The sequence below is a fragment of the Astatotilapia calliptera genome, chromosome 23, assembly GCF_900246225.1.
Source record: "Astatotilapia calliptera chromosome 23, fAstCal1.2, whole genome shotgun sequence".
Taxonomy (NCBI): Eukaryota; Metazoa; Chordata; class Actinopteri; order Cichliformes; family Cichlidae; genus Astatotilapia; species Astatotilapia calliptera.
In genome coordinates, this window is record NC_039323.1 from 5,196,557 (window position 1) to 5,219,553 (window position 22,997).

Sequence of the window (22,997 nt, forward strand, 5' to 3'; positions counted from 1 at the left end):
CGAGATGCGCTTGCCAGTGAGTGAGCGAATGTTTAGTAGACTAATGTTACAGGAAGGACAATGAGTTGCAGACCAGATGGACTTTACTGGGTTGGTGTCATTGTGATTGCAATTCTGAAGCGAGGCTTGAAAGTGATGTACGGGTGGAGAAGTGCCACAGGTGGAGGGATGGCTGACGATCAGTAAAACAACCCAGACCAGCATGGACCACACAAGCATCCTGTTTATCCAAATTTCCAATCGGAGCCAGGCACTAAGACAGCCAGTTGGAGGGAACCTGATTATGCCCAGCAATTAAAGAATTATTATAGTAACCTGTGAGCAGTTGCAGCCAAACACACCAGCACATTTATATCTTAATGACCCATTTAAAATAGGCACAACTAAAATTGTCAGACAGGATCATTAAACTCAAAAGGTGATTTTTGATTTTTTAATTTCCTAGGATACTATTGAAGGCTCGCTTATTCACAAGGGGTCTCCTCTCATGTTTGACACTTGGCAGGTTTTTCTACTCTCTTCCTGACACAATCCCAAAGGGATTTATGTCTCCTCTCAGATTCAAACCAGGGATCTTTTTCTTGTTAGGTGAATATAACCCACTACACAGTGGTAATTTGCATTTGACACTCGGAAGAAAACCAAGCACTTCCACATGCATGCAAGGAAAAGCATGGTAGCAGCAGCAAAACCAGCACCGAACAAAGAAGGCATCAAACACAGCAGATGCAGGAAAAGACATTCTGGGATGGAGGTGGGTAGCAAAATTACTTGAAGGCTAAATAGTATGGTCATAAATGAAATTTGCTAATTGTGTGTAGGAGCATATCGGGTATTGAGATCAGCTGATCTGCTGGTATTCCTGAAGTAATGCTTTGTTGCATTTATTATGTTTCTCAAATTCTTTCATTTATATCGTGTTCTGGGGAATCTTTTTGCAGGTGAACATTTCAAACAAAAGCCTAGGGTTTAAAGGGTGAACAAAAAGATCATCCCTATACTTCACACGGAGCCAGACTACATCCCTCACTGGGGTGTAGCCAGGGCTGGTTTCTATGGCAACTGGCACAAAACCTCTGGATCTTATTAACTGTTCACCGGACCTCACCCACTTTTTCCTTTTCTCTGCTATCCTCCAGTCCCGTCCCCCCCACCCCCATCCACCCACCCACGCACTCTACATGTACTTCTCACGCTGATTTTCCAGCAAAGACGACATAAGGCGAGTTGCTAATGGGCGTCGCTCCCATTCTGTCACCATGAGAACACTATTCTTTGTAGTCACATTCCTCAGAACAGCTCTGACCCCTGTCAGCGAGTCTTCCACAGGCTTCAGAAGAAAAAACGCTGAAGGAAGAGAAATTACAAGTGGAGCAATTTGTTATAGCTACCATTTGAGGAAATTGTCTGTTTGACTCCCAGATTTTAAGAATCAGGTTTTTAAGGACCCCCTTACCTTCAAATACCACTTACTATCTCCAGTGGAAATAGTAAATGGGGGATTTTTTTTAATTTATTTCTTTTTTGTTGTTGTTATCAGCTTAAGGCACTGCTGAAGAGAAGTTGAAATGTGGCTCAAGAGTTTCCACTCAGCAGCTTCCTTGGGAGATGCTGCATGCATGATCACCTTGGAGGAGACTCGCTGTAGTGCCTCTTGGCACTGGAGAGATATGGTCCGGTGCACACTTGGATAGAAATTCTCCAATTCATAGAAATGTCCAAGTAGACCTACTAAGCTTAGCTTTGAAAGGTGGATACTGACAATTTTGAATATGGAAATACAAGAAATGTTCAGCAGCAACAAAGGCGCAGACTGCTTGTATCATCTTTTAGTTTCCACATGAAGAAATCCAGATGCAAATCTTCTTTTCCATTTACTTCAAATGTTCAGATCTACATTGGCTAAAAAAACAACTTTAAAAAAAGTTAAAATACAATAAAACGCATAGTGTATGATGAGTGTGCACCTCTTATTTTTAGTGCATCACATTGCTGAGTAAATGGTAGAAGAGTGTTTTGTCCTCATGACTCATGTAACTAATGTCACTGAGATGTCACATGCTCTATTCCTAATGGTGGGGGAAACAGGATTAAGACCCAAATGCACAACACAGACACCTCAGTGTATGGTGGTAAGCACCGTTGCTTCACAGCAAGAATTCTCTAATGTCTGTGTGGGTTCTCTTCAGTTACTCCAGCAGTACAAAGACATGGGTTTAAGGGTAACAGATCTGTCCTCATGTCGATAACTCATAAGAATTTACACCATGACAGCTGGGATAGGTTCTAGGCCTCCCAGAGTCCTGAAATTGATAATTGGGAGAAAATGGGGGAACATATGATGGATACCTCAGTGTAATTGATGAGTAGAGCTGATCTTTCAAAAATATTTTTAAATAATTTTTAACCAGTTTTTAACCTTTTCAATAGGCAACCCAAGTTCAAGGTTCCAGTAAAAATAAAGTAACCTCGACCCCACGTCCTGCCAAGATAAGCAACACTTTCTACGAAGAACAGGATAATCCCAACTTTGATTTAAGCACGTATCCACACATTTACACACACACAGTGAGTCACAGACTGCTCTGAAATAATAAAGCAAGAGTTTTGCAAAGGTCCTCGCTCAGATAACTCATAAGAATTCCTCGTAAACATACCTAAAGTGGAGCTACAATTTGAGGCTACAGTCACCAGTTATAAAATCATCAGTTGCAACTGTATTGGCCTGACAGACTAAATCTAAATCTGGAAGAATCCCAAGCAGGCTAATGCATTTTGCCAAATGACCACTAGGCCACTGGCTGCACAAGGTAGGGCAGTGGAATCTAACATAACACGGTAACTGTTGATGAAACTGTGTTTAGTTTTTATAAATGATGTTTGTTGTCTTGCTGCAGTAGCAATGTTTCAGCTTCACCATGTGAGATTTTATTCTCTTATATTACAGGGAGTGCAGAATTATTAGGCAAATGAGTATTTTGTCCACATCATCCTCTTCATGCATGTTGTCTTACTCCAAGCTGTATAGGCTCGAAAGCCTACTACCAATTAAGCATATTAGGTGATGTGCATCTCTGTAATGAGAAGGGGTGTGGTCTAATGACATCAACACCTTATATCAGGTGTGCATAATTATTAGGCAACGTCCTTTCCTTTGGCAAAATGGGTCAAAAGAAGGACTTGACAGGCTCAGAAAAGTCAAAAATAGTGAGATATCTTGCAGAGGGATGCAGCAGTCTCAAAATTGCAAAGCTTCTGAAGCGTGATCATCGAACAATCAAGCGTTTCATTCAAAATAGTCAACAGGGTCGCAAGAAGCGTGTGGAAAAACCAAGGCGCAAAATAACTGCCCATGAACTGAGAAAAGTCAAGCGTGCAGCTGCCAAGATGCCACTTGCCACCAGTTTGGCCATATTTCAGAGCTGCAACATCACTGGAGTGCCCAAAAGCACAAGGTGTGCAATACTCAGAGACATGGCCAAGGTAAGAAAGGCTGAACAAGACAAACAAGCTGAAACATCAAGACTGGGCCAAGAAATATCTCGAGACTGATTTTTCTAAGGTTTTATGGACTGATGAAATGAGAGTGAGTCTTGATGGGCCAGATGGATGAGCCCGTGGCTGGATTGGTAAAGGGCAGAAAGCTCCAGTCCGACTCAGACGCCAGCAAGGTGGAGGTGGAGTACTGGTTTGGGCTGGTATCATCAAAGATGAGCTTGTGGGGCCTTTTCGGGTTGAGGATGGAGTCAAGCTCAACTCCCAGTCCTACTGCCAGTTTCTCGAAGACACCTTCTTCAAGCAGTGGTACAGGAAGAAGTCTGCATCCTTCAAGGAAAACATGATTTTCATGCAGGACAATGCTCCATCACACGCGTCCAAGTACTCCACAGCGTGGCTGGCAAGAAAGGGTATAAAAGAAGAAAAACTAATGACATGGCCTCCTTGTTCACCTGATCTGAACCCCATTGAGAACCTGTGGTCCATCATCAAATGTGAGATTTACAAGGAGGGAAAACAGTACACCTCTCTGAACAGTGTCTGGGAGGCTGTGGTTGCTGCTGCACGCAATGTTGATGGTGAACAGATCAAAACACTGACAGAATCCATGGATGGCAGGCTTTTGAGTGTCCTTGCAAAGAAAGGTGGCTATATTGGTCGCTGATTTGTTTTTGTTTTGTTTTTGAATGTCAGAAATGTATATTTGTGAATGTGGAGATGTTATATTGGTTTCACTGGTAAAAATAAATAATTGAAATGGGTATATATTTGTTTTTTAAGTTGCCTAATAATTATGCACAGTAATAGTCACCTGCACACACAGATATCCCCCTAAAATAGCTAAAACTAAAAACAAACTAAAAACTACTTCCAAAAACATTCAGCTTTGATATTAATGAGTTTTTTGGGTTCATTGAGAACATGGTTGTTGTTCAATAATAACATTATTCCTCAAAAATACAACTTGCCTAATAATTCTGCACTCCCTGTAATTTACAAGCCAGGCATTCTAGAATCTAGACCTGTATCACAGATATAAAATGTGCACAAAAAAGATTGATAACCATCTTTCACTTTCAGAAATCTCCATGTAAATTCTGTCATTCCTCTGTGGGCATGATGATGTCTTGATGGCTTTTTCCTGGGCGATTGTGGCTCAAGAGTTGGGAGTTTGCCTTGTAATCGGAAGGTTGTCGGTTCGAGCCCCGGCTCTGACAGTCTCTGTCGTTGTGTCCTTGGGCAAGACACTTCACCCGTTGCCTACTGGTGGTGGTCTGAGACTCGGTGGCGCCAGTGTCCAGCAGCCTCGCCTCTGTGTGGCTCTGTGGCTACAATGTAGCTTGCCATCACCAGTGTGTGAATGGGTGGATGACTGAATGTGTAAAGCGCTTTGGGGTCCTTAGGGACTAGTAAAGCGCTATACAAATACAGGCCATTTACAATGTGTTAAGGACACTGAAATGTAAGCGCTTGAGCGCATGTGTGCACAGCTCAGTCTGGGTTTAAGAAGAAAGTGAAAAGGAAGTTATAATAATCAATCCCTCATAGTAGCCCACAAAAAATCAATACTAACAATAATAATACAAAATAATACATAACAAAACTATAGCTCAATATGGATATGAGGCAGTAATGACAGAACAAGGATTATTCAGTACACAATAAAAGAGGCCATTGTCTCTTTTTCTTTTCAGCAGACTGAAATCTGTTATTCGGTGAAGCACAAACCTATAGCTTGGATGTGAGCCTCCATCAGAGGCTGATATGGTTTGAATTGTTGGAAGGTATTTATCAAAAAAGCAGCGTGCTCAAGTGTTCTTGTTGAAATCCCTCCCTTAATGAAACAGAAAAGTGAGGTGCCAGGCAGCGTACACTAAACCATTTTTTAAGCTTTTATCTAACGCCACCGTCATCTACACAAATAAACAGGAACATTGCACGCCCACAAGCCGTACCTCTTTTTTCCTCTTTTTTTCATGGCTGTCAGTTTCTAAATGTAGCTCGGTAAACAATGATGGTGCATCCTGTCTGCACACACTGAAGTCTGCATGAATAGGCAAATAAACATATCACATATTTGAGAAAAACACAGATTTTCATGAGTTCTTTCTTGCCATAAATAATGTGACAAGGGAATTGGACAACTTTTAAAGAATATAATGAAAACTATTGGTGCTAATATTTTTTCAGTATTACATTTAGTGTATAGAAGGCCCCTTCAAAGAAAACATTTTTCTTTTAACCTTGATCTTATTGATACACTCACCAGGCACTTTATAGGTACACCTGCTCAAACAGTTATTAATATAAATATATAATCAGCCAATCACATTCCAGCAGCTCTACGCGTTCTGGACATGTAGACATGGTCAAGATGACCTGCTAAAATTCAAACTGGAGCGCAAGAGAAGAAAGGTGATGTAAGTGACTTTGAATGAGCCATGGCCATTGGTGCCATATAGGCTCAAGTATTTCAAAAAGCGCAGATCTCCTGGGATTTTCCCTACACAGTCATCCCTGGGGTTTACAAAGAATAGTCTGAAGAGTTGCGGTTCTAAGGGAAAAAAAATCCCTTGTTGATGCCAGAGGAGAATGGCCAAACTTTAAGCTGACAGAAAAGCAACAATAACTCAAATAATGACTCGTGACCTCCAAGGTATACAGAGGAGCATCTCTGATATGCTACAGCAGCAGACGACCACGACTCACCAGCAACTGCATGACACTCTCATATCAATAAGAACTAAAATGTCCAAGAAATGTTTCCAGCATTTTGTTAAATGCATGTAGTTAAAGCAGTTCTAAGGAAAACCAGGTGTAAGCAAGGTGTACCTAACAAAGTGGCCAATGTCTGTCAATTTCTATTGTTCATTATAACATTTCCCTCACTAATTGCATTGCTCAGAGCTTGGGAACAAACAACATCATAGGCAGGAAACCTGAGTGGCCAGATAATCATGTTGATTAATAACAGCTATATTATTCGGGCTGATCAAAAAAAACTTAAAGTGAGATGGAAAAACATGAAGACGTACAAGGAGAATGAGGGGGAGAGCACGTCTCACCTGCAACACTGTTAAGCCTACTGAACTATATGAAAAGCTCATATTCAAGCAACACAATAGTTTAATTAACCAAAGGTAATTGAAGCACAGTGTGGACCTGCCAAATGAAATAATGCCCTGTCTCTAATAATAGCCTGGTGCTCTGTTTCACTGAGTCAAATGAAAGCGCCTGTCATCAGTGGAAGTTGTGAGTACTTCTATACCTTTTTTCTTTTTTTTTAATCACAAAAATATGAAAGTAACAACTGAATGTGCCATACAAAGACTGATTATGCAAGACACACACTGTCATAAACTCAAAAATATTAAGCAAGGCCATGTAGGTATGTTCTTTAAATCAGAATCAGAATCAGAATACTTTATTGATCCCTGGGGGAAATTATTTTTTGTTACAGTGCTCCATTTTAAACCAACATTAAGACAAGACAGACAATACGCTAACTAAGAATAGTACAATATATACATACATACATACATAAGTCACTTATAAATAAATAGTTGGAAAAGAAACATGTGTAGTTGTAGCAGCAAACAGTGTGTTAAGTGGATGCGTTGTACAGGGAGATGGCCACAGGCAGGAATGATTTCCTGTGTCGTTCAAACTAAATGTGAATAAAACACAGAACAGAGAACACATTTATAATTAATTTATAAATCAGCATTAAAACTGTGCACTATATTCAAATCATAGCCCAAAACTACTATAGCAAAATGTGTTATTGTGCTTTCCAGGCAGCTATTGGTTGCCTTTTCTATTTAGCAGTCTGTTAGCACTTTATGTAGGTTTGAGCATTTGATGAAAATTTAGGGGTGAAGGCTCCTAAGGCATCTAGATGATCTAGGTTTTCAACAGATGTCATAGCTGAATATGTTTTCTGCCACCAGAGAGACAAAAGTGCTTGTCAAACCGATCTGATACACATTAAGTCACGCACACAAACAAGCATCCTTGACGTACACAGTGAAATGTTTTTCAATTTTCAGGTTTTAAGTATCCAATACTAAATCTCTAAATTACATTAAATGTCTGAGGAATAATTAATGAAATATGTCTCTGTTAAGAGACACCTGAAATGACTGAACCCAGAGAGGAACCCTCTTAACTTCATCTTGTTATGCATGTACAAGAATCCACTGTTTCACAGCGAGCAACATGGAGAGCTGAGCACAAGTGGTAGGAAAAGAAGGTTTAACTCCTAACAGCTGGATGTATTGAGCAACCTCTTAGAAAATCATTAAAATTTGCTCCAGTGCTTACACTCCAACATCTTTCTATCACAGTTATCTGGGCTAATACAAAACTAGCAGCCTTTAGAGGTGAGCAGATGGTGATAAGCACAGCTTACACTTTAAAAGAATCCGTGTGAGCTTCTGCAAGAAGGTCGCTCCTGTGATCTACGATATTTAACACTTTTTGACCATACTGCATCTCGTCACTTTAAAGCACGAATGATTTTCTTGTGTTTTTGCAAAAAAACGTCTGTCTTACCGCTCTGAATCTGCACATGCAGACATATACCATGTGCACCTGCTGTAGTTTGCAGGATAATTTGTAGTATATGTCTTGTCACAGAAACCACGAGTGGACATAAGCGAACCGAACCCACCCCATCACTTCAATCTGCAGTAAGTGTTTGAGCTTTTGTGTCTGCTCTTTTTTTCTTCAAACTGATGACTGCTAAAGCAATTGTTGGGTTTTGTGCGGGAGGGTGCATCTGCCATTGTATGTGTGTGTTTTTGTTTAAATAAATTGGGGCACTTTGTGGGGAATATTGCTTTTTCTCCAGTGTTCCCTGATATCCACTGAAATCCCATGATTCACAGTGTGGGCATAATGAGGAGATGAGAGTCTGAGCTCTGCCTCTCTCAAATGGCTCTCTTGTGTTCTTGATTGACAAAGGCTGCTGCCTGGAGACTGATTTAAACCTGAATCTACAGTATTTATTTTGTTTTAGGTGGTCAGGGAAATGAACATAAGAGCTGTCAAATCTCAGGTGAAACAGACCTCAACCTCACCAGGGAGGTGGTGTTTGGTGTGAATTCATCAACATGAAAAATTAATTACCACATCCCTGTATTTACCTTCTTAGTTTCTATTTAGCCGTTTAGCCTTTGGGTGATTGTGGCTCCTTCCAAATAATAGCTACTGTGTAAAAAAACTTTTATTTATTTTTAATAGAAAAAGGTAAGACCTCAGCTATAATTTCTTAAGTACTAATTAGAAGTTGTTTAGTGTGACCTGCTAGCTTCCTGGTTTTCCTTCCAGAACTATAACTGACAGTACAAACAAATAAAAATCACTTTCTTCAATGCAAACATTATTTTAATAATAAAATGATCAAACTTAAAATTTTCTGTAAACTCCAGTAAGTTACAAGATCTTCTGTCACTGAAAAAACTGAAAATAAAGTGCTTAGCTATTAAACAGAGGTACAAATGATTAACAACATATCTTACCTCACCAAACAAAAGCAGGGTCATGAGATTTCTTGAACATTAATTCAAATTCACAAGTTAACAAGACATTTACCCTTTTCTCTTTTTCACTCAACTCCATAACTTTCCCCCTAACCGCTTTGATCTTTTGCTCATACCGAGGCTCTAAAGTTGTAGCTGGCTGCATTTGGATAGCTTTAGCTTTTGCCACTTTTGTTTGCTTAGTTTTTCTTCACTTCTTTAAAATGATTTAAGTGTCTGATTAGGTTTGTTGTTATGATGTTTTTCTGGTCGTCTCTGCACACCTTACTTTGGTGACTCCACGCTAAGTTGTTGTTAGCTGGTATGCAACTGGTATGAGGCTGACTGGCCGGTCACCAATCAGGGTCTAGAATGCTGCTGAAAATGTGAAAAAGTCACAAGGCTTTTGCACATTGCTCGACTTATTCTAAGTTCTTTAAATAATCCTCATGAATAGTTCTCCAAGCTTCTTGAAGGACATCCCAAGCTCTTCTTTGGATGTTGGCTGCCTTTTGTTCTGTTCCTAAGAGAATCCCACACTGTTTTAATAATGTTTAAACTTCAAATTTGTATTCAGGCAGTCAGACTCTTTCTGTGTGCTATTGTATGCTGAATCTGATTCTGATCGTGTTTGATTTGTGTTCATAATTCCCTCAGTTTTGGCAAGATCTCCAAAAACCACTAGCAGAAAACTGTGACAAAGACTCTGCCATGTTTTACAGATGTCCCTCCTCTCCTGACTTCTTACATACACACTGACAACAATTTGAACCAGGAATTCCAAATTTGGATTCATCACTTATCAGACCTGCTGCTACTGATTTTTAATCTAGTTCTTGTGTGATTTAGCATGCCTCAGCCTTTTCTCCTTGTTTCCCTTCCTTCAGAATGTCTTCTTGACATCCACGCTTCCAATGAGTTTATTTCTGAAGAGCCTTCAGTAAACAGTAGATGAATCAACTGAAGGGTTAGATGCATCTCTTGAGCCCTGTGTGAGGTCTTAGTTGGGCTTTTTTCCCTATTTCTTAAGGACATGACCTTCAGATACTGTTTATCTATTGTAAGTATAAATCTTAAAATAGGAATTCATTCTTGTCAAATGGGAATAAATGGCTTGCTTTTGTGACAGGCTGCTAGTAACAAAGTAACTAAAGATACCATTTAAAACTGTTTGTTAGTCTATTATGTGTAGACACATCACTGGTTCATTGCTTGGTTAGGTGCCTTTTTTATGCCTGAATGATTCATAGGTCAGTGTTAAGTGGCTTAACAGACCATAAAAATAAAACATTCCTCTTAAAAAGGTCAGGTACAAGACCCTGACAGAAAGATTCCCAAAGAAACATTTTAAAGACCTTCAGAAAGCCTGGGGAAATATTGCTCAATATCACAAAAACTAAGATTTAATAAATAAAAATACAAGAAAATCTTACTTAAATCTATTTAAAAAACAAGAAAGTTATATTTCATTAATAATTGGGGGGGTTATCAAAAGCACTCAGGGAACTTCATTAATTACCACTGCGCTATGTATGCTAGAAAAGTAATGACATTTTTAAAAAAGTAGATCACAAAACTTTGAAACCCCCGTCCACAAACACACACACACACACACACACACACACACACACACACACACACACACACACACACACACACACACACACACACACACACACACACACACACACACACACGATGTTCCTCATTCAAACATGGTGAATGGACTTAATCTGTCTTTAATGAAGGAGAAAAATCATGGCCAAACATTGCCCTCTGGCAAATCATCTCTCGCCTGATCCTCCCTCTCTGCATCTCAACCTCTCTGCCCTAATCATTACATGAAGCCTATAAATAAATGCTGGAGCTGTCACACAAATAAATGGAGCTGCCAACGTGGGAATTGGTGGCGGGGAGCTGAAATGAGGGAGGCAAGCCAAGGGAATAACAATAAGCTCAATAATAATTTTCGTCAAGGTATGAAGAACATGAAGGCAAAGCAGGTAAATTCAGATAGCTGAGCGTTCTGGCAGGAGACACATGAAAACATCTCAGACCACGAGTCTAAAATTTCTCTGTGTGAGTGGCTGCAGGCCTCAGGTGCAGTAGGCCCAGCATGGGACTAAAACTACAATCACTGTTAGAGCTGAGAGAGAGGACATATTATATAAATATGAGGATATATTGTGCTGGCAAATGTTGAGAAGGCCTTGTAAAATTTTCCACTGAACACAATTACTAAATACAGCCTGGTAAACATCCAGGCGTTGAGGTATTTTCACTTCTTCTGCCAGGAGGACATTATTTGCCTGAATGCACAACACACAAGCCCAAAATTTGCCCTCTGCGATTTACTCATCTGAACTTTTAGAGGCTACCGGCAGCATCAAGCACCTGTGCTGATTCCAAGGCCAAGTCATCACTAGCTCAGAACTACTGCCAACATTGACAGGTTATCCACTGCCTTGGGCATGAAATCAACTCAAGTACTTGAGTTGATTTGAGATCCAAATAAAATGCTTTTTTTTTTTAAGAATTAGTGCTACACATCCTATATTGTATTATCTGTGTATCTCTGTAGTTTTTTATTACTTCTGCAGTCACCACCATTAACACACTAACACAGCATGATTGTGGCATATTGAGGATTTCATTAGTTAACTAAATGGGTTGCTGCTTGCCTCTGGCAAATGCATTAAAGTTTCTGTATAATTATATCAGATCACTGAACAGCTTTATTTTTCTAAGGCAGCGATTATTTGCAGGTTTGCTGTACAAACAGCTTGTCATCTACCAACATTTAAACTGATATCGGTTACCAACTCAAAATCAATATGTCATTTTAGAACGAATTATGAATCACTGCTTCATTTCATTGTGGCAATACATTAGAAGAATGGCGCATACACAGGCAATATGTCTATAAGCATACATATAAATACATGCTGAAGCTAATAAATGAGCTTTATGCTGTTTAGAATTACACAAGCCAAATGCCGTTATTTAAAAGTCGCACCTTGTGTACTGACAATGAGAACAGCTTTATAATCAGCTACCCCAGTTATGTGTGTATGGGGGCTTTAATTGACTGCCTTAATTGACTGCCAGCCAGTCCCAGTCAAGCTGCAGAGATCTGAGAGGTTGACAACTGGGAAAAAGCCTCTTGGGTGACAGTTAATCTGTGAGCCTCAGCTGCTCGGATGTCAACACACAGGGAGAAGAATGCAAATGCAGGCAGTGCATGAGGAAAGAAAAAGTAATGTATATAGAGACATTTAAAAAAAATTGATTTTTTGAAATAATATGTACACAGTGAAAGAAACATGCATCAGAAACTTTAATATGAAGACATCCGAAGGTACCGTGTGCCTACATATATTATAAAATCCAACAGGGGACACGGAATATTTTTTATTTAAAAATTCTGTCATCTGTCAGGGCTTTGTTAATTCTATTATCTTATTTTAAGTGCACTGATGGAAGAATAAGGCAATTGTCATTCACTTGTGAGTGAACACACACAGTTTCAGCAGATTAGCCTGAGACAAAAACAGCAGGGCTGGAAAGCATCCAGGCGTTCGCATCACTAATCCTGCCATCACACTGTAAAATTTAACACCGTTCAGAGTCTTTCAAGGGGTTTGATAAGCACCATCATTTCTGACTGTGCATGTGGGAGTGGTATTGTGTGCCTGTTCATGCCTTAAAATACCATTAGTGTTACACAGTTATTAAAGCACATAGATAAATACATAAATGTTACCGTAGTTATTAAAACATTTACAGAAAGTAATAAAGCAAAGCAAAAAAAGAATCATCTTTTTTTCTGCTTGCTATTCTTCTTCTTCATTGTCAAAGCTTAATACAATATCTTTCTCATACTTGCAACCATTTTCACACACCCAGCAGTCGACTTTGATGTGTAAGCTTCATCTCATTTAACTCCAGGGGAAGAATATACTCCACAACAATTTGAGTCATATGACTGAACGACGTCCAAAACTGCTATTCTGTTAGAAACTGAAATTAATCACTTGTCTACATTTGGGTACAACCCTTGCTCTTAATGACCAAAACATAAAGCTAAATGGGCTGTAAAATGTTTTCTTACATGGGGTTTCTCTTATCTGTGCAGACTCTTTTGACTTTAAACGTTTTCTGGAAAAACATTTTATTTGCGTGTTTTGCTCTGGGAGTATTATCGCTGTTTCACTGCATCCCAGAATGACAACAGATTGGTGTTTTGAATATAAAGCGGATCAAAATAGGATTATTAGTATGCACATATACACTTTAGTGTATAAGGATGGGGATAATGAAATTGGCTACATGATTGAAAATAAGTGACTTTGCTTGAATAGCACTTTTTCAGTTAAACAATGCAATAAACAGTGGTTTACTATACAACAACAGAAATAATGAAAATTGTTTGTTTCTTGTTAAATTATGCAACGTACACAAACAGGTTGGGGACAAAATGAGTGGAGTTTATTTTAAAAACAACATTGTCACAGATTCTTTACTTTAAACTAACAGCTATCCGTAACATATTAAAAACATCACCACATCTAATATTTAGAGGCAAAGAACTAGAGGAGCCTCAATTTCTTAGAGGATCAAAAACAGAGTCCAGGATACTGGTGGGACAAGGCAAATCCAGTCTAAATTATCCACTGTAGTTTACCTAAAACAGCAGGTAAAATATTAATTTCATTGTTTTCATGGCAGCAACTTTCCGGATGGTGTGTTATTCACAGTGGCAGTTCTCTGTATGCCAGTATAAAGATCATTAAAATAACCAATATGCCTACGAGCCTAAGTGAAGTTTCAGTGATGGCATTTATGATCAATTAAACTGACTGTAAATTTATATCACCTTCTAAAATAACACTGAGGTTTCCTACATGCCAAACTGGGACATTTTATAAGGTCCCAGTTTGGCAAAACAAGACTTTCCTTAGTTTTGGGGTGAGGAAGAAAGATTTCAGTCTTATCTTTATCTAGCTTTTAGAAGGTTCTTGCTCATCCATTCTTTAGTGGCTGACACAAAGTCAATTTACATGATAGCATCACACAGCTGCTGCAGATTGGTCAGCTGCACATGATCTGAGTCTCCTGTTCCACCATTTCCCAGCACTGTTGGGTTGACATCTTGATGACTGTGAAGGCCATTTGAGTACACTGAACTCATATTCGAGAAACCAGTTTTGAGATTATATTAACTTTGCAATATGACATGCTATTCAGTGTGAAGCAGACAGCAAAAGTTACATTCTAAAGGGGATGGGCATGGTCAGCTCAATAGTGAGTTAGGCTGTGCCATTTAAAGGATGCTCGTCCATCTTGCCTCAGGGACTTATACAGCTTGACCGCTGTTAATGTTTAATGTTTCAGATGAATGCCTGACTCTGATATACAAGATTTAAACTAGCCTAGAATTCCTCCAGAAAGCCCAACTCTTTATTTCAGAAGATTAAGTAAAGGATCTCCTTGTTAAATGTGGCTGTCATAGAGAACTAGTTCATATATTTCAGTTATCAGTATTTAATTTGAGTTCATTTAAACTTAAGTGAGCATTGCTGCTGTACTGCTGTAGCTCTCAGACCAGATATTACAATTGACAAACAGAAACATCCAGACAAATGTCAAAACATCTAAAGTGTCCTCCAGTCTTCGGAGGGTTAGAGATGATTCCAGATTTATAATGGTTGTATGCAGCCTACATGAAAAGTGCCTTATGTGAAAAAAGGCAAGGAGGCAGAGCACATGTCTATAAACCCCAAATACAGCATAAGCCCATGATACAGTAAGTATTACTATTTTTTCCCCCATCTCCAATTTGCCAGTAAAAGTGATGCTACGAAGGTAGCAAAGAGGACAGCATTACTACACTAACCTTAAATTGCATTACAAGATTACACATCTTATCCTCAAGGACACAGAATAATAAGATGCTTTGCTTGGTCTAAATTAACCGCGGGTGTTCTAATTAAATAATAGCCTATATCTGTAGTAATTTGATTTGATGCATGACTGGAAGAGCAATGAAGAAAATATACAAGGGGCAAAGCAGTATAAAAGTTTCCTGGGGTGGACCCCCTAATCATTACTTTAACTATAATTTCCACTGTTGGTGACTGTAATTGATGTCCCTCATTAGTTCCCTAAGTATCTTTCAGCAGCTTGTCCTGAACAAATTGTAACATTAATAAAAACTAAGATTCAAATCAATACATTGATGCCTTCTCTTTGATGTTTCACTCCATCTTTGCTTGCTAATTCTGCCTGTCACTATCGTATGTCTTTCTCACACTGTGCTCCTGAAGTGATGACAGTAAACAGTGTGGAAGGAAATTTAAAAGACACGAATTCGAAGCAGAGACGAAGCAGTAAAAGAGCAACAGAACAGAGCTGGTGCCTACCTGAGATAGCGCAGTGGTTCTATGGTCTCAGCCTCTGCCTCAGCTGAGCTATGGTTCATCTTGTCCATCTGTTTTCACCCAGCAGGACTCGGCAAATATGAGAAGGGATGAGCTGTGCCGCTCCAAAGAAAACACTTGCGTACCTTCTGTCTGACTCAGATTCAGTGGACACACTGACTACTTCTTTGCCTGGGAATAGACTGAGAATCGAAAGGGGCTTCCTCCCTCTGTATCTTTCTCTACGGCTCTTGATTGGTTCAGGCGCTGGATGGTAATTACTGGCTGCTAGATACACTCACTCACACACACACACACACACACACATATACTGAATCTTGTCTCTGTATCTCTGCCTCTCCCCTCTGTCTCTCTCTCCTTCCCACTGTGGCCCCGACTTGTTCTCTGATAAAACCAGCCGGCTGTGTGTATCAGCTGCGCTTGCCGGGAAACCCAGCCAATTAAGAATCAGGAGGCATGGTGCTCCTTGGCTGATTGGCTCGGGCTGCCACGATCATAGCTTTTCAGTCATCGACGGTGCAACAGCCTCCCTCACTTCCCCTAAATTCACAAAAGCACAAAGACGTCCATGCATACTCCCTGGTTGCCAAAGGATCCCTTGATGGAGAATCGAGAGCAAGCACCAGAGTGAGGAAACACTCGACTGCTCCGTGAATCACAAACACTACCATCTCTCACGTGGTGGTGAGAGATAAATTGAATCTATTACCTTAACTGAAGTAATAACACTTTAATGCCAACGTGGCTACAGAGCAGTATTTTTGCAGCTCCGGCATTAATCATAGGTGATATTATCAGCGTGATAGTTAGGACCTAATAAATGCTGCCTCTTGATATCAATCTGAAGCAGCTGATAAAATGTAAACCTGTTGAAAATGCAAACCTATTAATTTACACAGAGCTGCGCATGCACACAGAGAAGGGATATGTATAGCAGTATCACAAGGAGAACCTGTGGTTGCCAAGGAATGAGGCTCATGAGTGGGTTGTGGTAATAAACAATAGCCCACTTTCTTTTTTTAAAGGTCTCTCTCCCTTTTTCACCCTTCACTTTGCCCGGACTTTCTGACTCCTTACAGCTCAGTTAACAGACTGACGCCTGTATTTCTTTTCCATTACAGAATTATTCTCCTGCATTTTATTTCAAGTTGCATAAATGTACCTATTAGGAAGATAACGACAAATTCCAAGGAGGAAAACAAAGGGAAAACCTGGGCGTAAGGAATGTTGGTAAACTCTGTCCCCTAGTGGTCTTAATTAATATAGCAATAACAGCCCAATAGCAGCAAAAAAAGGGGGCAATAACCTTTGAAAGCCTGAACCATGAAAAAATTACCAAAAAACGCAAATTCTTTAAAAATTTGGTATTTACTGAACCATCTGACAATATTTTTAGTAAATTAAATATTCATTTGAACACATGTGTTTCAATTTGCATTATATTTCCTGGCATTTTGAGGGCAGTAACAATATTGCTGTGCCATACTGCAAATTTTCTTATTGATCCAATACCAAGTATATACAGTACAGGGCCAGCTTACTTCATTCGGTCTGCCCACCAGCAGCAAAACAAAAATAAGAGACCAGACAGGTTAACATCGGTGTTATCTGTCGGGGAAAGTTAACTAATTTTTGACTGGAATTTTACATCGTCTTAAAAAGGAATTTGACCTTTTTAACTTTGTGCATTTAAAAGGTTTTTGCAATGTGTAATGTATTCTAAAAGAACAGGCTAAAAAAAAAGAAAAAGTGCAAGGGCAATGCACAGATACATATAGCTGGTAGTGGTAAACAAGCAAGGAGCCAAAAAAAAAAAGGGGGGGGGGGGGGGTCAATTTCTACAACTCCAGCCTTAAACACACCAATAGGCACCAAAAGGCTTCCAAATTTTCAAAGTGGCCACACCCTTTTTCTAGAATCTAGATGGATGAGTAGATATGTCATTCAGGGAGGAAACTATACCAGGGTTTTGTGCTGCTTAAAATCAACAGTTTAGCTTGGGTGTATAGGGATTGTTCTAAAGTCGCCCTCAAGTGGCCACTAGCAGAACAGCAATTGTTGACTGTAAGCTGTCAAACCGAAGGAAGAGGTCACTTAGTTATATTTGAGTTTTCATATACACACACACACACACACACACACACAGACACACAGTGTCTATGTTAATGTGTGCTTTTTAGCTTCATTAATTATCGTTTATATGCAGTCAGTTCTAGAAGTTGATTTACACCACAAATAAACAGGTCAACCAGCCATGAAAGAGGGATTAAAATTAGTTTTATTATTTGATAGAGCAGGAGAAAAAAAAAAATCAAAAAAACCCCAAAAAACATTTTCACACTGTTTTCTTTTTCATTTGGGCAGCACTTCATTTAACAGCGCGTCGACCCCAAATAAACGGAATGGTGATGTTGTCAAACAGCAGCAGCAGGCGGCAGTAGTCAGGACAGCGCAGGGTTACTTTTAGCAGGGCACGAAGTGATGGGCTTATTTCGATTGCTTTTCTTTCGCATCCACAAGACGTGGACCGCTATCTTCTGCCTGTCAGGAATGTGCAGATAACCTGGAATATTTCTGATGCTACTTTGAGACAGAAATACGAGATCTTGAGCAAATCAAGTTAGAAACTATATTCCTGTACTTCTATCAGCAGTGTACTGGTGCACCATCCTAAATGAAACCCAGGTGTACAGTGATAACACAGCGCAAAGGATGTTCATTTACCTAATGCTGGCAGCACATACCAGCAGGGCACCTGACAAAAACTTCTGAGCTGAAGAGTATATGGACATGAATAAAGGACTCACATCCTTATGCCATTAAAAAAAAAAAAAACAACAAACAAAAAAAACAACAACAACAACACAAAAAAAAAAAAAAAAAACATTACATCTGTATTGATGAAATCCAGAGTGAAGCAACGGGCCTGTAAGACTGGGAGTTCTGATCAATGAAGACGTAACTGGATCATTTCTACGTGAAAAGTGTAAAATAAAAGATAAAGGAAGCTGGGGGGAAAAAAATCACTGCTGGGGTGTTCAGCTTGTCAGATGGCTATACCACTTCTCATTAAACAAACCTCTGTGATTAAACTTAAGACAACATTTTTACATTTTAATTTAGAGACATTTTTCAAAAAGTGCCTGTAAAATCATTGCTAAGTGGAGAAACCTGGACCACCCCAGGGGTTGAAATGAAAGGGGGGGGGGGGACAACACATGGTAGTAAAATAACAGAAGTCCACATGCAATGGAAAATTCCCATTTTACATGTAGACATATTGTACTTCACTAGCTTATCCTGTGCTGCTGCAACCTGATAGAAATGCACTATAGCTCATGTGAAAGGCAGAGTTAGCTCAATTCAATGACCTGACAGAAATCACACACACTTTAATGTTAAAGACTAGAAGTTCATGTCATTTGTTGCTATAGGGGTTTTTGCATAACTACATTCTGAATGCTGTCCAGCTTCTCTTGGACCAATCATAGGGTATGTGGGAGCCACTTGACAAACAAGAGAAAACAAATTCTAAGTGAAGATCCTTGCAAACTTAGGGCATACGCATATGTCTTTACTAACCCTATAAATAAATTCAGATAGTTTGTCTATAGAAGGGGGGGGGGGGGGGGAATGCACCACAACCTATGACTAAAAGCAAAAATAATGTCAAAAATATGACATTCCTTACACCCCCTCAGTTTAGCATGAATTCATGTTTATATTCAGAGAGGGTTCAAATAAACTAGAAACCTTCTAGCAGAAGGGATTCCATTTGGGCTCCACTAGTTCTTTGGAAGGTTTATTTTACAATATTCATTAAGAATATGCCCCATGTTTTTCTTTTTTTTAACGAGTCAGTGAAACCTTAATTTTTATTCTTTCTCTTGATCTTAGAAAAAACAAAGCATTTAAAAGTAGGCTGCAACATGGAACCCAGCAGATGTAAAACCACCTCAACAGTAACATTAGCCTTTAAATTCAGACCTCGACATGAGGCCACTTCCAAAGTATCAGGGAGCACAATATTCCAAACACAGTATATGACTTACAGAAGAAAAGACAAAATCCTAACATTCAGCCATACAAAATAATCCAACACACATCAACTTCTCTATTATACACGCTGTAGGTTTGAGAGAAGAGGCAGTCTGTGTGTAGATAAGATTTTTTTTTTCCTCCAGTTTTCTTTTTTTCTTTTTTTTTTTTTTACTTTATTCATTTTTGCAAAGCTGAAGCAGTTCTTATTTTGTGGATGGTCCTCAAAGCTCAACAATTCCTGTAATGAGGTCTTCAGTTACGTTCAGTTTGGCAACCACAGCCTCAGTCTGACTGGTTCAGACTAGACAAGGGCAGGAAGTAAGACGAATCTCTTACGGTGGGTAATAGTATTTATTACTTTTCCTTGCCTAATCCAGAGGCAGAGGAGCTCAGGGATTCTCTGGAAACTTCCTCTTGGTGCAACTGGAAGGTTCAACCAATATACAGGGAAGGGGAGAGGCAACATCACTGAAGAAGTCTGTAAAATTGTACACACGTCATCCATATATCCCTCTGAAAGGGTACCCATTTTATATTTAACATATTCCTTGTATCTTGGAGCTGTCACAGCACAACTCCAATGGGGGAAGGATTCAGAAAAGGAAGAAGGTAGCAGAAGTATATGGTGAAAGGTGTAAGGACACCTCTATCCAACAAGAAGAGGCCAATTCTGCATCGTTTTGGCCAGAGGCCGAATCCATAGAAAGAATTAGAACAATAATGTGAATGGCTGTTATTGATGTTAAGGGAGCTAAATGTTATGGTGTCAAAGGGAGTGGGATTGCATTATTTCCATGCGTTTGCTGCTTGGGAGATGGAGCGGGAGGGAATCATGTCCAGAAGATATTCTCGCTGACGCTCAACTGAAGCAGAGGTCTTATGAGCAGACAAGCTGGGGTTCACGTAGGCCATGGTCACACCTGTCAAGGTACAAATACATAAGCAAACACCTGAAAAGCACTACAATGAAATACGGAAATGAAAAGGTGATGCCAGAAGGAATGGCACTGAAGAACAAAAAGTAACAGTACAACTCAACCTTACAACAGAGCGATTACTCCAAAGATGAGTAGAATGTAAGAACATTTGAAGTGCATTCTCTACATAATTGTCTCCGGTTTATATACCTGCATTGCCACCGGTCTGCTTCCTCCAGGCAGCCACGTTGCCCTGGTTACCACTGCCACCAGCACCAACCTTTGCCCCCTGCTGCAACGAGCGAGCTGCAGCATGCTTACCGGACCTACTACCCAGTGCTGCTGCTGTCACAGCATTCTGCAGCTGTGAGGAGGAGAAAGAGTGGGCCACACCACGAGCGTTAATTGCAGACTGGAGGTGTGACAGATGACCCTGTACAGACACACAAAGATCAGAGTTTTGGTGCAGCTGCACTACATTACATTAAACCAACATTGTGGCTGTGGAAAAACATTTAAACCACAAGCCTGGTCGTTCAACAATACAGTCAAATGCTTACCTGCTTAATGCTGGAGTGGTGAGTAGACACAGGTATGTGCTGCATGGCAGCCCTGACCTGCTTATAGTGGTGGGAGACCAGCACCTCATTTTTGGACAGTGAGGAGGAGGACAAGGTGGATTTAGAGATTGAGGAAGCAGAGGAGGAAGAAGAGGAGGCTGCCTGCTGGAGGATACGCTGTTCAATCTCTTGCTCCTGTTGGAGTGCTTTGACAAAGGCTGCCTTCAATCGACTGGTGTGCTCGGCCTTTAGGGCCTTTTTCTGATTGGACGACATGCATTGGTCACAGAGGATGGTCCCAGCCTTCTCCTTTCTCCAGCGAGAGGTAAAGTCAGTCTTACACTGGGCACAGGTGTATGGCTCTTTGGGAACGGAGCTGGCCATTGCTGCAGCTGGGCCAAGATTACCTACATTATGGATAACAGACCCATGGTAAACGCAGAGGTTCTTTGGACAAGGTTTCATACTATAACATTCTGCAGGTAGATCTACTGCTGTTCTGTAACATCTCCAAACTAGTGCAAACATGTACCCACCTCTGCCATGCATCTCCAGAAGTTTTTGCACCACTTCCTCTAAGCCCAACAAATAAATGAATTCATTATTGGCTGCAGAAGGCAGGAAGTTGAAATCAGGGGCAGGAGGTTTTGGTGGAGGGATCTCGAGCAGCGTCTTCTCCAATTGCTTACGTAGTGCAAGTTTAGCAGCTGCCTGCCGGCTGGCTGGAGAGTCATTGACACTAGAGTTGGGTGAGACTGAAGAGCCCTTTAGGCTGGTTGGAGAGGCCTAGACACCAAAAAGAAGAAGAAGAAAAAAAATCCTGTTACAAATGACTATGAAGACACCATTTTCATAGTTAGCAGACCTATGCTAAATGCACCTTACCTGAGGGATGTTGACCATGACATTACTGTTGGCCACATTAGCCACCCGAATGAGTCCCTGCTGAATGATCCTCTGGCCCTGGACCTGGACATTGGGCACAGAAGCCCTCGGAGCCAGCAAGAGTGGAGGGGGCCCTGAGCCGCTATGCTGCTGCTGTTGCTGACGTAGACTGGCTATCTGCTGGGGAGTCACTGCAATAGGCTGATAGCCACCAATGGACACACAAAAACAGACATTAGAGAGGACAACTATCCACAAAATCATGGAGAGATGCGAGAAGGAAAAAGAAAATATATATATCAACCAAGAACCTTAAAGTTAGTTAACAGAAGAATAAATTTTAAAAAATTAAGGTTCTATATACTTCCAAAACACTAACCTGGGCTCCTCTGACCAGGGGGGGCATGACACTCTGAGAGTTGTGTTTGGACAGGATGTGTTGGCCACCCCGCACCAAGGGAGGGGGAATCACTGTGCCTGAGCTGCGACCCGTCACCTGTAAAGTAAAAACAAATTGATCAAAACTGAATGGCCTTCCTCCACACAAGTAGTAAACTGTCTGCCGTGTGTGTTATATGTCTTATCACTGCTATAATTTTCTGTAGTTTTACATGCAATTACACAATAGCAAGACAAAGTTTGTCAACTAACAACTCTGGTCTAATCGTCTATATTACAATAACAGCCAAATACAATGTGAATAAACAAACAGCACATGAACTGTTGTACAGAGTAGGTGAACTCTTAAATTTAGTAATTCAAAGAGCTAGATTATGCCGCACCATAACTTGTGTGCTTTCTTGTCTTGATATGTCATCCAACCTCTCCAAACCACTCATCTGCCCAAAGAACGCAGTCCCAAGAGTGTTTTATAATGAACTTAAAACATGTCTCAGCAGTTACGTTCTTTCATATTTGCATGCTGTGGTCTTGGTGGAATAATAGCACAATGACTACCAAGACCTGAACTTTCAACAACTGTAGAAAGTTTGTCTCATTGTGAATAGATGGATGCCCAAGTCGTGAAAAAACATTTTGAGCCTCAGATTCATGTATCTCACCAACTGGCTGGACTGTAAGTCAATACTCAGTGAGTTTGATGACAATGAAAAGAGAACTTGCTTGCAATTCCTT

At 40.1% G+C, this 22,997-nt stretch overlaps 2 protein-coding genes across 3 annotated transcripts in view; both read right to left on the reverse strand.

The window, feature by feature from the left end:
* yjefn3 (YjeF N-terminal domain containing 3) overlaps positions 1-16,036 on the reverse strand; it is a 48,533-nt gene extending 32,497 nt beyond the window's left edge. Inside the window, exon 1 of the mRNA XM_026158286.1 lies at positions 15,443-16,036. Within this exon, the coding sequence (XP_026014071.1) occupies positions 15,443-15,510 (68 nt within the window). The 5' untranslated portion in view covers positions 15,511-16,036. The remainder of the gene's footprint in view (positions 1-15,442) is intronic.
* Positions 16,037-19,245: 3,209 nt separating this feature from the next.
* The window catches only part of gatad2ab (GATA zinc finger domain containing 2Ab), a 33,729-nt gene continuing 29,977 nt past the window's right edge, over positions 19,246-22,997 (reverse strand). For both annotated transcript variants that reach the window (XM_026158579.1, XM_026158580.1), the window contains 6 exons: positions 22,243-22,359; positions 21,864-22,064; positions 21,515-21,764; positions 20,979-21,385; positions 20,629-20,851; positions 19,246-20,421 (listed from right to left, as the gene is read on the reverse strand). In XM_026158579.1, the coding sequence (XP_026014364.1) occupies positions 20,288-20,421; positions 20,629-20,851; positions 20,979-21,385; positions 21,515-21,764; positions 21,864-22,064; positions 22,243-22,359 (1,332 nt within the window). In that variant the 3' untranslated portion in view covers positions 19,246-20,287. The remainder of the gene's footprint in view (positions 20,422-20,628; positions 20,852-20,978; positions 21,386-21,514; positions 21,765-21,863; positions 22,065-22,242; positions 22,360-22,997) is intronic.